The following is a 14,033-nucleotide window of genomic DNA, read 5'->3' on the forward strand; positions in this document are numbered from 1 at the left end:
TATTTTTGACTATAATTGTTATATTCCTGTTTAAATGAAGTCTTATATGAGTTTAAACAATATGATTACAAGCGGGACCCAATAGTTAAGGAGAAAATCACTTAAAATGCTAAGACTTGTACTGTAGAAATATGGAAACAACTGTACTATGTTGTATCAGGGATACTGCATTGGGATGGTAATATTTACAAAATGATTTGTTTATGTTTGTTCCTAATGTGTGTAAATGTCATTAAAGTGACCTAAATGATGCTGTTCTAGTCAGTCTGACACAATATGCCTTGCTATGTTTTCAAGATTGTAACAGATCAACAAACTGGGCAGAAGATACAGATTGTAACAACAGTGGATCCATCTGCGTCCTCTAAACAGCAGTTCATATTAACCACTCCAGATGGATCTGGTACTGGAAAGGTGATATTGGCAACACCAGAAAACACAAATGCCAAGCAGCTCATTTTTACAACAGATAACATTGTACCAGGCAGAATTCAGGTAACTCAGCTATGAAAAGGCAAGCAGATTACATGCACTTCCATTGCAAACCCAAAGTGTGTTTTTTAATTTGTTAGTAGTTTCATCTTTAATATTTGACGTTACATACTATATATATTAATTTCAGATTGTGACAGATGCTGCCTCAGTGGAACGTTTACTGGGGAAAACTGAAGTAGGGAGGCCGCAGCCAGTAGAGTACTGTGTTGTGTGTGGTGATAAGGCATCAGGTAAGAATAAGATAAAAAGTTGAGCCTGTCTGTATGGAAAAAGCAAACACTTCCTTCTGTTTTATTAAATGGGGGAAAAAATAACACATTTTTTTTAAGTTGTGCTTATAATTAACTGGAATCATATATGTGTGGATTCAGACATATCAGTGCGTATGTTCATGTTTCTTAACATACATTCTGTATTAGTTTCATGTTGCATGTTGATTAGCACATACTTGTAAGAATTTCATTGTACTTGTATATATCTGACGATAATTACCCTATAAAATAAATGATTGTACTCCTTTTAAAAACATTTTCTAGATAAACTAAAATAATTGCTGGCAAATATTTCTCTAAACCATCACTTTTTTCTTTAGGGCGTCATTATGGTGCTGTTAGCTGTGAGGGATGTAAGGGGTTTTTTAAGAGAAGCGTAAGGAAGAACTTGACCTACAGTTGCCGTAGTAACCAGGACTGCATGTCAATAAGCACCACCGCAACCGCTGCAGTTCTGCAGGCTTAAGAAGTGCCTGGAAATGGGCATGAAAATGGAATGTGAGTGTTTTTTTTGTAGAATTAATGTCATGACTGGATTAGAATAAGGTCTCTTCATCTGCAATAGTCTCTGTCAGTGATATTTACATACAGTTGTCTACAAGGGAACAGTGAATGGAGAAAAACAGAACATCTGAAAATATTTCACTCATATTCTACTAAATGATTGGGATGTGTGAGCCCCAGCATAAAAATATTATTAATTACTAAGTTACACAATTTAAAGAAAAAGGTGATGATCTATCCAATGCTATACCCCCTAACACCAAAAATAATGTGCTCTTGTGATTGCAGGGACACACGCAGTAGTTGTATATAAAGTCTAATACTTTTCACAGTTTTATATATTCTTTTATGTTGGGCAAGAAGCAATGCATATGTGTGCAATTCTAAAGTTTAAAAAAAAAATTGGGTCAAATTTTCAGGAAATATAAAACAGCACAAACCTACTTTCAATGCTTCAGAAACGGATCTGTCAAAGATCTTATAGGCCTGTGCAGTAAGACCTACCACTGTATCATTTTGTTGGGTACTACCAACATGGACCTGGATTATTTTATAATGAATGACACAGGAAATCAAATCCAGGTCTCTGGAGTTGTGCAGCTACAACACTAACCATTAAAACCGTTGTGTAAACTCACTAGTTACCTATTAATTTACATCTACTAGTTAAGCTAACATATTACAGTATGTATTTGGGTTTGTGAGAAGAGAATGTGGAAACTCCACACAAACAAAACTAAATGTTGAATTTAAAACCTAGGAGACTGAATCACAGAGGCAGCAGCACTTATCACTATACCACCGAAAAACCATGTTTATTAAAATATACAAAATAAAAAAGTGTGGATATATATTTATGCATATTTTACTCTATATGTGTGTAAGAAAAAAGACTATTCCACAAAAACTGAAACTTTTTCCTTAATAAACAGTTAATTTCAACAATATTTCACCATATGTTCCTAAAACCACCTGTCAGGTCATGGGATGTGCTCATATAAGACTTTGATTAATAAAACACCAGCCTCATATTGACACCATACTGGTAAATACATTTTCTTGCTTCCTAGCATACACTGCATCAAAGAGTGACTTGAGCTACAGTTTCAGGACTTGTATTACAGGATGTGTAAATAAAGGATTTTGATTAATAAAGCAACATCCTCACTGGGACCACCACTGTCCAAATAGCCTAAAGGCCATGAGCATGTTACCAGCACACAAAATCACTGTCACCTTCTTCTAGGCCTTTAATTATAAATATTAGTATCTGAACACAACTGAAGAAATGTTTCAGGTCAGACTGTCTTTAAAAATATGATAAAGTAAACAGTCAATGTAAATATTCCCATGATGAACAATTTGCCTGCATATTGTCTTGTGACTGCAGTTTAAACAGATCTGAATTTCAAGTGACAATTAATCAAATGTATCCAAGAGAACGCCAGTCCCCTTCGTAATAGCTTAGAACTAAGAAAAGAACAAAAGCTTTTTAAATTTAGAATATTCATGATATAATTTCGTTTATATAAGGTCAAGCCCTTTTAGAAACCACCTAACTACAAATGCACTGCAAAGAAAATGCCAGACAGAAAACAAAGGGTCATCGATAAAATATGTTCTAGTGAATATTTATGGTATAAAGCTGGACTTTTCCTTTTTAAATAAATATAATATGCATCTCTTAATACAAACTCCTTGGTGTGCACTTGGCAGCTGACCTTTTCTGTCAATTAACACCACCTCCATAGCCAAGAAGCTGCAGTAGTGTCTACACTATCTTTAGCGGCTGAGAAAGACAAGTACCCTTCCCCCACCCCCAATACCCCCCCCCCAAACACACACACACCACATTCTACAGTGCACCATAAGAGCATTCTGACCAGTTACATAGTAATCTATGACTGCAAGGTTCTACAAATGATAGCAACCTACATCTCTCCCTTCATTAACTCTTTCAGGGCTGATTATTTTTTTTCCAATCCATCTATCCATTTTCCAACCCCGCTGAATCCAAACACAGGGTCACGGGGGTCTGGTGGAAGCAATCCCAGCCAACACAGGGGTAGGAACCAATCCCGGGCAGGGGTGCCAACCCACCGCAGATTTTTTTTTCCTTTTCTCCCCAAAGATGAATATTTTTCCAAAAAAAAAACCTCAGTTTTCTAAAAAAAGCACACAAAGCAATGATTTCACATGTAAATCAGCATTAAACGTTGTTTACTGGTGCTGTGGCTGCTCTTGTCACCGGGTTTTGCCATTTCTGCTGGCAACTGTTGCACAGGGGTGGCAGTGGTGGGCCGCCTGCCAGGCTATTTCACACAGAGGCGGTGGTCATCGCAGTGCAACGCAATCTGGTTTGTACCTCTTGTCATTGTAAGTGGCAGTCCTCCCAGGGGCGAGCAGTACACTGTTATAGGCACATCGGCTACACGAATGTGTTCAGCATCACGATCAGCTGGGATGCGATCAACTGATGCTGGTACCTCACTTTCCTTTTTGATCTTGATCTCCAGATCACTCGCAGCAGAATCACAGTCTGACAAGTCAGAGTCCAATTCAGCAATAATAGAGCAAAACAAGGCCCAGAGTATTTTTCTTTGCTTTTGCTTCAGTCTCTTGCCAGATGTTGATGCTTTTTCTGCCTTCGTTTGCTTGTCACTTTTCACTCGAGCATAGGGAATCTCGGACAAACCAACAAAGCTAACTTTCCTTCTAGCAACGAGAGTCAAACTAAAATGTAATGTCGAATTTTGTGACAGCCGATTACGACCCTCTACCCCCAGTGATATCTGCACTCAATCCCTTGTGTGACAAAAGTCGACATCCGCCCTAAAAGAATTAAAGACATCAACATTATTAAGCGTTGCATCTGTAAAGACTACAGCATATTGGAGGCGCACACCCACCCCTCCACAGCCTCTTTGTCCAACTACCGTAGCATCCAAACCAATTCTGCCAAGTTCTGCAACAGCTTCTACCCCTTGGCTGTCCTGACTTTGAAATTTGGGCTGCCCCACTCCATTCAGATCTGCTACTAGTAGCTTATTTGTTAGAATTGTTACTACTGTTGTTTTTTATGATTAGTTCTTGATATTATTTATTTGTTAATGTCTATTTCAGTTTATTATTATCTGTTCCTGTATTATTTATTAATTTAAATATTTATAGTGTAGTATAGTTTAATTCTTTGCTTGTCTTGCACCCATCTTGATTTTCTGTATATATTGCACTGTGGTCCTGGAGAACATTATTTCGTGGCACTGTATGCTGCTGAACAGTGTATGTCCACTGGTAGTTCTCACACTGCACTCAGTTGTGCTGGGATAGGCTTCAGGCCTCACCACACTGAACTGCAGTCAGTAGATTTGGCGATGATAGTTTATTTTTAATTGCACGTTTTCATACAAATGATGTAGCTCAAAGTGCTTTATAAGATGAAGAAAGAAAAAGAATAAATATAAAAATTAGGCAATACTAATTAACGAAGAATAAACTAAGGTCCGATGGCCAGGGAAGACAGAAAAAAAAACAAAAAAAAACTCCAGAGGGCTGGAGAAAAAAACAAAATCTGCAGGGGTTCCACGGTCATGAGACCGCCCAGCCCCCACCAGGAATTCTACCTTACATAAATGATCTCAGTCAGTCCTCATGGTTTTCAGGCTTCACATGGAATAATTAGACGATGATGGTATTGTGGACCTCTAGCCTTCAATCCATCAATGTAGGGACTGCATGGTGCCCTGATCAGGTGGTGGTGGCACAGATCGACATCACAGAAAACCGGAAAAAGAACAACAGAGAAAGTAGGGGTTAGTACGGATTGTGGAGTCATGAAAACAAATTATAATTAAATGTATGTGCAGAATATCAGGGTTACACTGAAATGAAGCTATAAGAAAGCAATGTTAAATTAACGGGTTTTTAGCAGTTTTTAAAGTGCTCCACCGTATTAGCCTGCCGAATTTCTATTGGTCAGCTATTCCTGATTTTAGGTGCATAACAGCAGCACGCTGCCTCACCACTTCTTTTAAGTTTAGCTCTTGAAATTCTAAGCAGACACTCATTTGAAGATCTAAGGTTACGATTTGGAGTGTAAGGTAGGAGATATAGGATGGAGTGAGATTATTTAAGGCTTTGTAAACCATAAGCTGTATTTTAAAGTCAATTCTAAATGACACAGGTAACCAGTGCAGTGACATCAAAACTGGAGAGATGTGCTCAGATTTTCTTTCCCTAGTTAAGATTCTGGCAGCTGCATTCTGCACTTCTTCAAAAAATTTTTTGACAGACTCTACACATAGAATTTTTAACGTATGGAACAAATTCTATATTAGAAAATTATAAAGCAGTATACTATGAATCTTTCAAGTTTTAAGTTCATATTATTATTGAACCACAAGGTCAACAGAAAATGATAAGCTATGCTAGACTGTAAGGTGTTATTTTTCGGTAATACATTTATGCAATCTTCATGCATCCCAGTACACTTAAACATTGTTGCCCATGCAATCATATAATTGAAAATGTTGCAGAATTTATAAAGTTGTTCTTAACTGTGGTGCAGTCTGATGAAGCCACAACACTCTTCTGCATAATTATAATATACAGTGAATTTATCTTCAGCTGTGCAAAGTGAAAGAAAGCCAATCGACTTGCCAAGAGAGAAGCCTGCAAACTGTGCTGCTTCAACAGAAAAAATCTACATAAGGAAAGACCTGAGAAGTCCTCTCATAGCCACTCCGACATTTATAGCTGAGAAGGATGGTTCAAGGTAAGCCATATTTGCTAAGTTACCTGAGGTAAAATGATCAAAATGCAGGTAGCTTGTTGTTTTTTTCCTTTCTGGTCTAATGAAACTAATCTTGTTACACGATGAATCCTGGATTTTTTTCAATGTTAACTACATTAATGTGGCCTGTTGTTTATTTTCTTCATCCATAACTCCAGAATTTTTTTTTAAATAATCAAGTCATTAATTCTTTGAAGGTCCAGCCTCTTAGATCCAGGCATGTTGGTTAACATTCAGCAGCCATTAATACAAGCAGATGGAACACTACTTTTGGCTACCGATACAAAGGTAAAGTGTGTTAATTGATATCTTTTGGTGTAATTATCTCTCTATTATATAAAAAAAATCTTTGGACGAGACTTTTTCAGAGAGACTTTGTACCAAGAGATGAATTGAAAACCTAACAAGTCTAAGCCAGGGGTGGAAATAAAAGACAAACAGTAGAAGAAGAAAAGACAAAGAGTCGAAGACAAAGTAGAACATTGTAAAGAGGTTCAAAAACATTGTTTGTAAAGATCGCATTAGCGCTAACTTTCGGAAATTATCACTTGGCGATATAACAGAACAGCAAAAAGAGATCGAATATATGGACATAGGTGATATGACAGAAGTATGTAGATATTGTTTGGCTTTAAACTTTAAGTCAGAGACTTGTAGATCGTCTAATTCATGTTACCATCAGGGAAAAGTAGTGTTTCTTCCCAGTGAAGAGACCTATCCGTGAGAATTTAAAAGATTTGTTGTTTGGTGAAAGTGAAGTCCACAGGGGGGTTGGTGTGTGAAGTGAGCACGGCGCGATGCCCCCTAGTATTAAATACAAATAATTTAATTATTTGTAATTTCTGGAATATGTATGTTCTTTTTAATATTTTGATATAATGAAATATATTCATTTATGTAGCTATGTCGCAGCCACATGGATTCGGGTTGCAAGTAGGGAGTTGTGTGCTTTAGTTCATCCTTTTTTATCATGGCAGCTGACAATGGTGGTGTGTTGCATGTTGTCCAGACATACAAATGAGACTTTCACTGTAATTTGTACTTGTGCCAATACTACTCCTACCGCTGCTACTACTACTGCTACACCTAGTTAAAAAAAAAAAAAAGATTTAGAAAGAAAAGTATCTTGTTGGAAGACCTGTCATAGGCTAATGCTTAACTGTTTCATCATCCTTTCTTAAACATATTCTACTCAAACTCAAAGTAGAGGGCTGCAGCAGGGCTTTAGCCCAGTGCTGCTGGGATAAGCTCAAGGAAGGAAGGATGGAATCGGCTCTTGGTGAGACATCAGTCTATCGTAGTGCCCACTCTTTTTCTTTTTTCAGGGCATGTGTACACTAGATATTAAAGCATACCTTTATTCATTATCCTTTGCTTTTAAGGTTGAATCCAGTCAAGGAGATCTGGGAACATTAGCAAATGTGGTTACTTCTCTAGCTAACCTTAATGAATCCCTTAACAATGGAGATGTCTCAGAAATGCAGCAGGAGGACCAGTCTGCTAGCGAGATAACACGGTATTTCCCTTTTAGATCAATTAACATTTATATCTCTGCATTTAGATATGAAATGTTGCTCATTTTATTTTTCTTGTTTAAACAGTTAATTTCACTGTCCTTCAATTGCAGTGCCTTTGACACTTTAGCAAAAGCCCTAAACCCCACAGAAAGCAGTTCTACTCAGAACCTTGCTGAAGGGACTGACTCGGCAGGTGGGACCAGCATCCAGGTGATCAGTCGAGACCAGTCAACTCCTATCATTGAAGTTGAAGGACCACTCCTCACAGATACTCATGTTAGTTTTTAAGGTGTGTATTAATGATTGAGTTGTGTATGGACACCTTGTTCACCTTTTGGTTACGATGCTGTCATATAGAATCTCAATTCAGCTTTATTAAATTACCAGGGTGTTCTTTTAAAAGGAGGATACACTTTGTCATATTAGTACGGGTGGCTACCGAACGATTTCAGTGAAATGTAGGTTTGATAAATATACTTTATATGTGTATTGGCACAAGTAAGGTTAATGAAAACAATAATTCATGTATGGAAAACAAGTGAAGGGACAAAGAAAATCAAAATGGGCATACATGTCATTTTTGTGATCAGGAGGATTTGCATTAGAGGACATGTAAGCAAAAGTGAAATTTCACAGTATGAAAGGCATATTATGGCGTTGGCCGGTGGATAAAATGGCATGAAATCCATAAACACTACAATGCAGACAGACTTACAGCTTTAGCTTTTATGTGTTTTTATGTGAAGCAACCTTTTGTTTTTCAGATAAGCAAGGACTTGAGCACAGATGTATGGTAATGCAGGCATGAAAAAGCATGAAATTAAGTCACTTGAGGAGTTTAACTAGCTGTAGTGTGTTATCTGTGTGCTTTAGCATCACAAGTCTTTAAATACTCAATAGATGAATCAGATCAAAACCTACATGTAATATGACTCTTACTGCCATCTCTTTCTTTTAAGCTGACAATGCCCAGCCCAATGCCTGAATACCTGAATGTGCACTATATTTGTGAGTCTGCATCCAGGCTTCTGTTTCTTTCCATGCACTGGGCACGCTCCATTCCAGCTTTCCAGGCACTTGGGTAAAATTTATTACATTAATAAAATTATAAAATTAACAAGTACTATAGCCTACTGTGATTTATTTTTTTCAGAATGGTTGAATTGAGGTTGAAATGGTACTTTTTGTTTTCTTTTTTTTCCAGTCAGGATTGTAACACAAGTCTTGTTCGAGCCTGCTGGAATGAGCTCTTCACACTAGGGCTGGCTCAGTGTGCTCAGGTTATGAGTCTATCTACAATTTTGGCAGCCATTGTAAACCACCTTCAAAACAGCATACAGGACGGTAAGTTCCCAATAACTTGTCCTGTTATTTAAATTATTCTCTAGACTTGTTATGCAAGAGGTTGGTGCTATGGCACACTGAATAGCACTGCTACTTCACAGATTCAGTGTCCTGGATTCAATGTCCATGCCTGGTCATTGTCTGTGTGGAAGTTGCATGTTATTCTTGTGGTTGACTTAACTCTGAGTATTCAGTTTTTCTTACCACATACCCAGAGACATGCATGTTAAATTAACTGGCAATTCTAAATTTGCCCCTTGTGCTTGTGTGTGTGTGTGTGTGCGCGTGTGTGTGTGTGTTTCCCGCGATGGATTGATGCCACATCCAGGCTGTACTGCCAAGACACACTTCAGACATCTTGACACTAAGTTGGATTAAGTGGGTTTGAGAATTTATTGTTATGTATGTGTGCAAGTTAAAATTTCACTGTACTCTGCACCCATGTCAATAATGACCCTATCTATCTTCTTCTTCTTCTTCTTCTTTCGGCTGCTCAGCATCTCTCCACTGCACATGTCCAAACCAATGCAATCTCGCCTCTCTGACTTTGTCTCCCAACCGTCCAATTTCAGCTGACCCTCTAATGTCCTCATTTCTAATCCTATCCATCCTCGTCACACCCAATTGTAAATCTTAGCATCTTTATACTCTGCCACCTCCAGCTCTGTCCTCCGTGCTTTCATGGCCCGTGCCACCGTTCTCCAACCCATATAACATAGCTGGTCTCACTACCGTCCTGTAGACCTTCCCTTTCACTCTTGCTGATATCTGTCCTGTCACAAATCAACTCCTGACACTCTTCTCCACCCATTCCACCCTGCCTGCATTCTCTTTTTCACCTCTCTTCCACACTCCCCATTACTCTGTACTGTTGATCCCAAGTACTTCCTCCTTGCTAATCCGTTGCACTTCCTGATTCACTATCTCCAAATCATCCAACCTCTCTCTCTCTCGTTTTCTTCATTCACCAGCCTCTCAAAGTACTCTTTCCATCTGCTCAACACACTCTCCTCGCTTGTGAGTACGGTTCCATCTTTATCCTTTATCACCCTAACCTGCTGCACATCTTACCCAGCTCGGCCCCCCTCTGTAGCCCACTGGACCTTTTCTCCCACCTTAGTGTCCAACCTCTCATACAACTCATCATACGCCTTTTCTTTAGCCTTCGCCACCTCTCTCTTCACCTTGCGCCTTATCTCCTTGTACCCTTGTCTACTTTCTGCATCTCTCTGACTATCCCACTTCTTCTTTGCCAGCCTCTTCCTCTGATTGGGTGAAGTCAGAATTGTTATAGTTATATGACAAAAACAGATGCTCAGTTTGGAAGATATGATAATCAGAATTTACTTCAATTACTCATTTCAGGACAAGCTGTCAGGTGAAAGGATAAAGTTTGGTGATGGAGCACATATGGAAGGTTTACAAGAATTTGTGTAACAGTATGGCTAAACTTGAAATTGATGGATATGAATATGCATAACCTTAAAGCAATTGTACTTTTCAGCCCTGTAAGTGTGACATGATTTTTATAAACTTGTAAAGTACATATCAAAGTCATTTTTTTGTTTTAAAAAAGCATTACAATATCTTAAATTGAAGCATCAGGGGCAAAATGTAAATGCATTAAAGGTCATTTTACAATATTCCAAATCATGTAATTGTGCAGATGAAACATCATCCTCCATTCTGTCCAGTTTCTAAACCTTTTTTTACCCATTATAGAGAAGTATGGAGGCAGAAGTTACTATAGTAGCAGTGGACACAATCCTGGATGGGACGCCAGTTTATCATGTGGGTTTACAAAGGTCCCATACTGGATCAATTTATAGTTGATTAAATAACCTGCACACACATTTGTGAATATGCACAGACCGTGCAGACCTCTGGAGAAAATCCACTCAGGCGCAGGTAGAAGTTGGAAATTTTAATACAGAATTGAACGCTCGCCCTTAGAGCCTACTGTGCACCCAAAACATGATATAAACAGAAATAATCTCAGTCACATTTTCTAAAATTTCTTCAAGAATACAATGCAGTTTGTTCTAATTTGGGTGGTACAAATCGTGCATTGTGACGTTAATGTTGCTCATTTCCATAAAACTAAAGTGTGAATAGTACGCGCTAGTCACTACCTTCATAAAGTGTGTGTTCAATTGTAGCACTGCCACAAATGTATTGCTGGTTTGTCTTTTGTCTCTCTATGTTAACCCTGTCTCCGTCTGAGCACTTCTACAGTGTAATGTAAGATGGGTGGGTTGGAGTATACATAAATAGGGAGGACCTTTGGTGAGGTATGGGTCCGTTTGCCGCAATTTCCGGGAGGGTGCCTTGGAAACTGACGTGGATATACAGTTAAAAAAGAGCGTGAAAAGGCAGGTAGGGAAGAAGAAAAGCAGCCCGAGCTTTATGGTAGAGTGGACAGGCGTGACCTGTTTGAAGCCAGGAAAGAGATTGTTTCTTGAGGAGCACCAAAGTCCAATACAGTTTGGTGGTGGCCACCTCGAAGAAATCCCGATACACTGAAGGAAGTGGACTGGACAGTTGAAAGGATCGAGATCAGAGTGAGCAATTGATAATCTCTTATTCTGGGATGGCACGTCTGAAGAATTGAAACATTGGGAGATATTTTATCTTAATAGAGAGACTAAACTGAGCGGATGTTGTGGGATATTTTGGGTCAGTGATGGTTATGTTATTTGTATACTGTATGTGTTGGAAGAGGGGGTAGGTAGTTTTGGAATCGGCACATGTCTGGGGAGTTTGTGTGATTTGTATATAAGTCATTAATTACATTTTTCTCTGCACCGTTTCTCTGGGTAATTTTTTGGTTAATACAATTTAATCAGTTGATGTAATCCAAAGACAGTTTGGAGTTTATGTGCAGTCCATAATTAACATATCACTATAAACGTGGTGAATTGTAGCTGTTACGACCACTACACTGTGTCCATATTTTTCTCTAGGTACTCCGATTTCCTATCACCTGCCAAAATCATGCAGGTTAATCCATGACTCTAAATTGGTCTAGTGTAAGCGAGTGTGGATGTATACATGAAATTTCCCTGCACTGAGCCGGTGCTCCATTTAGAGTGGTCTCCCTGCCTTGCACCCAATGCTTTTGTTTCCCTTTGTCTCTGTAATGGAAAGGATATTCCTAATTAACCGTGCAAACTGAACTTGGTGGTGTGGCCATCTAACTTAACTTAAATCAATTTCATTAAACAGTGAAACTGTCCTCAGGAACAATACTTTAAACATGATGATAAATTGCATTATATTTTGACAGTCTTTACCATGTATGTGTGCTCATTAACATATTCCTGCTGTATTCATAATAAGTACATTTTCTAGAGTCAGCCCTAGGTATTAACAGTGACGAGTCAAGACGGAAAAATTTCAGAGAGAAAGCACAGATGGAATGTACAGGATTACATACAAAAAACCTACCCAGATGACACATACAGGTAAATGGGATTTGCTTGTACTGGGAATGTTTCATTTAGGGTTTTCGGTTGTGTTAATTTTAACCTTTTTGGTTTTTTTTAGCTAAGTTTTATATATGATATGTATTGTGCTTTTATGCTCAGTAGTAAAATCTCTATGTATTCAGCATAAATTCTCAGAGTGAAAAAGAATACACATGTTGAATATTTTAGAGGGAACTTTATTGTTGAAATGTGTAAATCTAAAGACAGACTCTTCTAAGGTTAACTGTCCTGTAGAGGAATTACTGTACACTGGAAGAAGCTTTAACAATTTCTTACTTCTTGAATGCTGACTGATAAAATTGAAATCCTGAAGTAATAATAAAAGTAGAAGCACATGTCAACTGTGAAGAATTATTTTCTCTGACTTAATATTGCATTTTCAAAGCTGTCACGTCCAAAGGGTCCCTATCATATACCGTTTTTACTCGTGAACCACACGCCCTCGTGTAAGACGAGCACCCTAATTTTTACAAAGAAAATCGCGTAATCATAATCACTACTATCCATGCTGAATGACGACGCCAAACTAATTCAAAAACAAGAGCGAGAGTGAGTGAGAGAGAGAGAGAGAGCGTGAGTGAGCAAGAGAGCCCAAGCAGAAGAAGTAAACATTACAGAAGTAAGTAAACATTATTTACATTTCCTCGTGTATGACGCACGCCTGATTTTCTAATGCTAATTTTCGGGAAAAAATGTGCGTGTGGTACATGCGTAAATATGGTATATAGTCAACACAGCAGGCACACAAGTCCTCCAGTTCATGTCTGAAGAGTTTCTACAGAATGGGTGCTTTTATTTTTTGGCACGTAGAATATTTGATATCGAGCCACACAATGAGGCAGGGTGGTTAGTGCTGCAATATGTGTCTCACTGCTTCAGGAATCTGGGTTTGAGTTTCACCGTGTTGAGTGTGCATGTTCTCTCCATTTCTATGTAGCCTTTTCTCACATACAATATTTTGATTTCTACCCATTTTCCGTTATACTGTATTAAGTTAATTAATATATGTTGTTAACATAATTTGTCATTTAAGAGTAAGATACAGAAGGGGGCCAGGAGTTGCCTTGAAAGCTTTCATATTGTAATATTTTTGGTTCGCCAAGTAAAAGGTGTCATTTTGCTTGACTTCTCACTAGCATCATAATGGCGTAACACGATACAACACTCTAGTACTATTTTGGTGAAATGAAAACCTGCAGCTGATAGTGCCCCAGACGATGAAGCAGAATGTGTTTAAGAAGCGCTGGAAAAGTCAAAGATAGATAGGATAGATAGATACTTTATAATCCCCAAGGGAAAATTCATGTACTCCAGCGAGCAACATACTGATAAGAAACAAAATTAATTTAATAGAGTGATAAAAACACAGTGCAAGTTAAAAAGTGCACGGTGGAGAGTGCAAGGCAGGTATAACAGTCATATTGTATTGTGTTAACGTTTACCCCACCCCACCCCCCGCCGGGTGGAATTAAAGAGTCGCATAGTGTGGGGGAGGACCGATCTCCTCAGTCTGTCAGTGGAGCAGGACGGTGACAGCAGTCTGTCACTGAAGCTGGATTCTCCATGATTGACAGAAGCCTGCTCAGTGCCCATCGCTCTATAATAGAGCCTACGTTCCTCA

The 14,033-nt window shown here is 38.5% G+C and overlaps 1 protein-coding gene across 1 annotated transcript in view; it reads left to right on the forward strand.

The window, feature by feature from the left end:
- nr2c2 (nuclear receptor subfamily 2, group C, member 2) overlaps window positions 1–14,033 on the forward strand; it is a 46,340-nt gene that overhangs the window by 25,546 nt on the left and 6,761 nt on the right. Inside the window, 15 exon segments of the mRNA XM_051921034.1 lie at window positions 298–495; window positions 623–725; window positions 1,088–1,186; window positions 1,189–1,215; window positions 1,218–1,265; window positions 5,898–6,045; window positions 6,261–6,351; window positions 7,446–7,579; window positions 7,691–7,861; window positions 8,533–8,661; window positions 8,785–8,921; window positions 10,288–10,316; window positions 10,318–10,401; window positions 10,403–10,432; window positions 12,276–12,388. Of these exon segments, the coding sequence (XP_051776994.1) occupies window positions 298–495; window positions 623–725; window positions 1,088–1,186; window positions 1,189–1,215; window positions 1,218–1,265; window positions 5,898–6,045; window positions 6,261–6,351; window positions 7,446–7,579; window positions 7,691–7,861; window positions 8,533–8,661; window positions 8,785–8,921; window positions 10,288–10,316; window positions 10,318–10,401; window positions 10,403–10,432; window positions 12,276–12,388 (1,541 nt within the window).

The sequence above is a fragment of the Erpetoichthys calabaricus genome, chromosome 18 (genome assembly GCF_900747795.2).
Source record: "Erpetoichthys calabaricus chromosome 18, fErpCal1.3, whole genome shotgun sequence".
NCBI classification, from domain to species: Eukaryota; Metazoa; Chordata; class Cladistia; order Polypteriformes; family Polypteridae; genus Erpetoichthys; species Erpetoichthys calabaricus.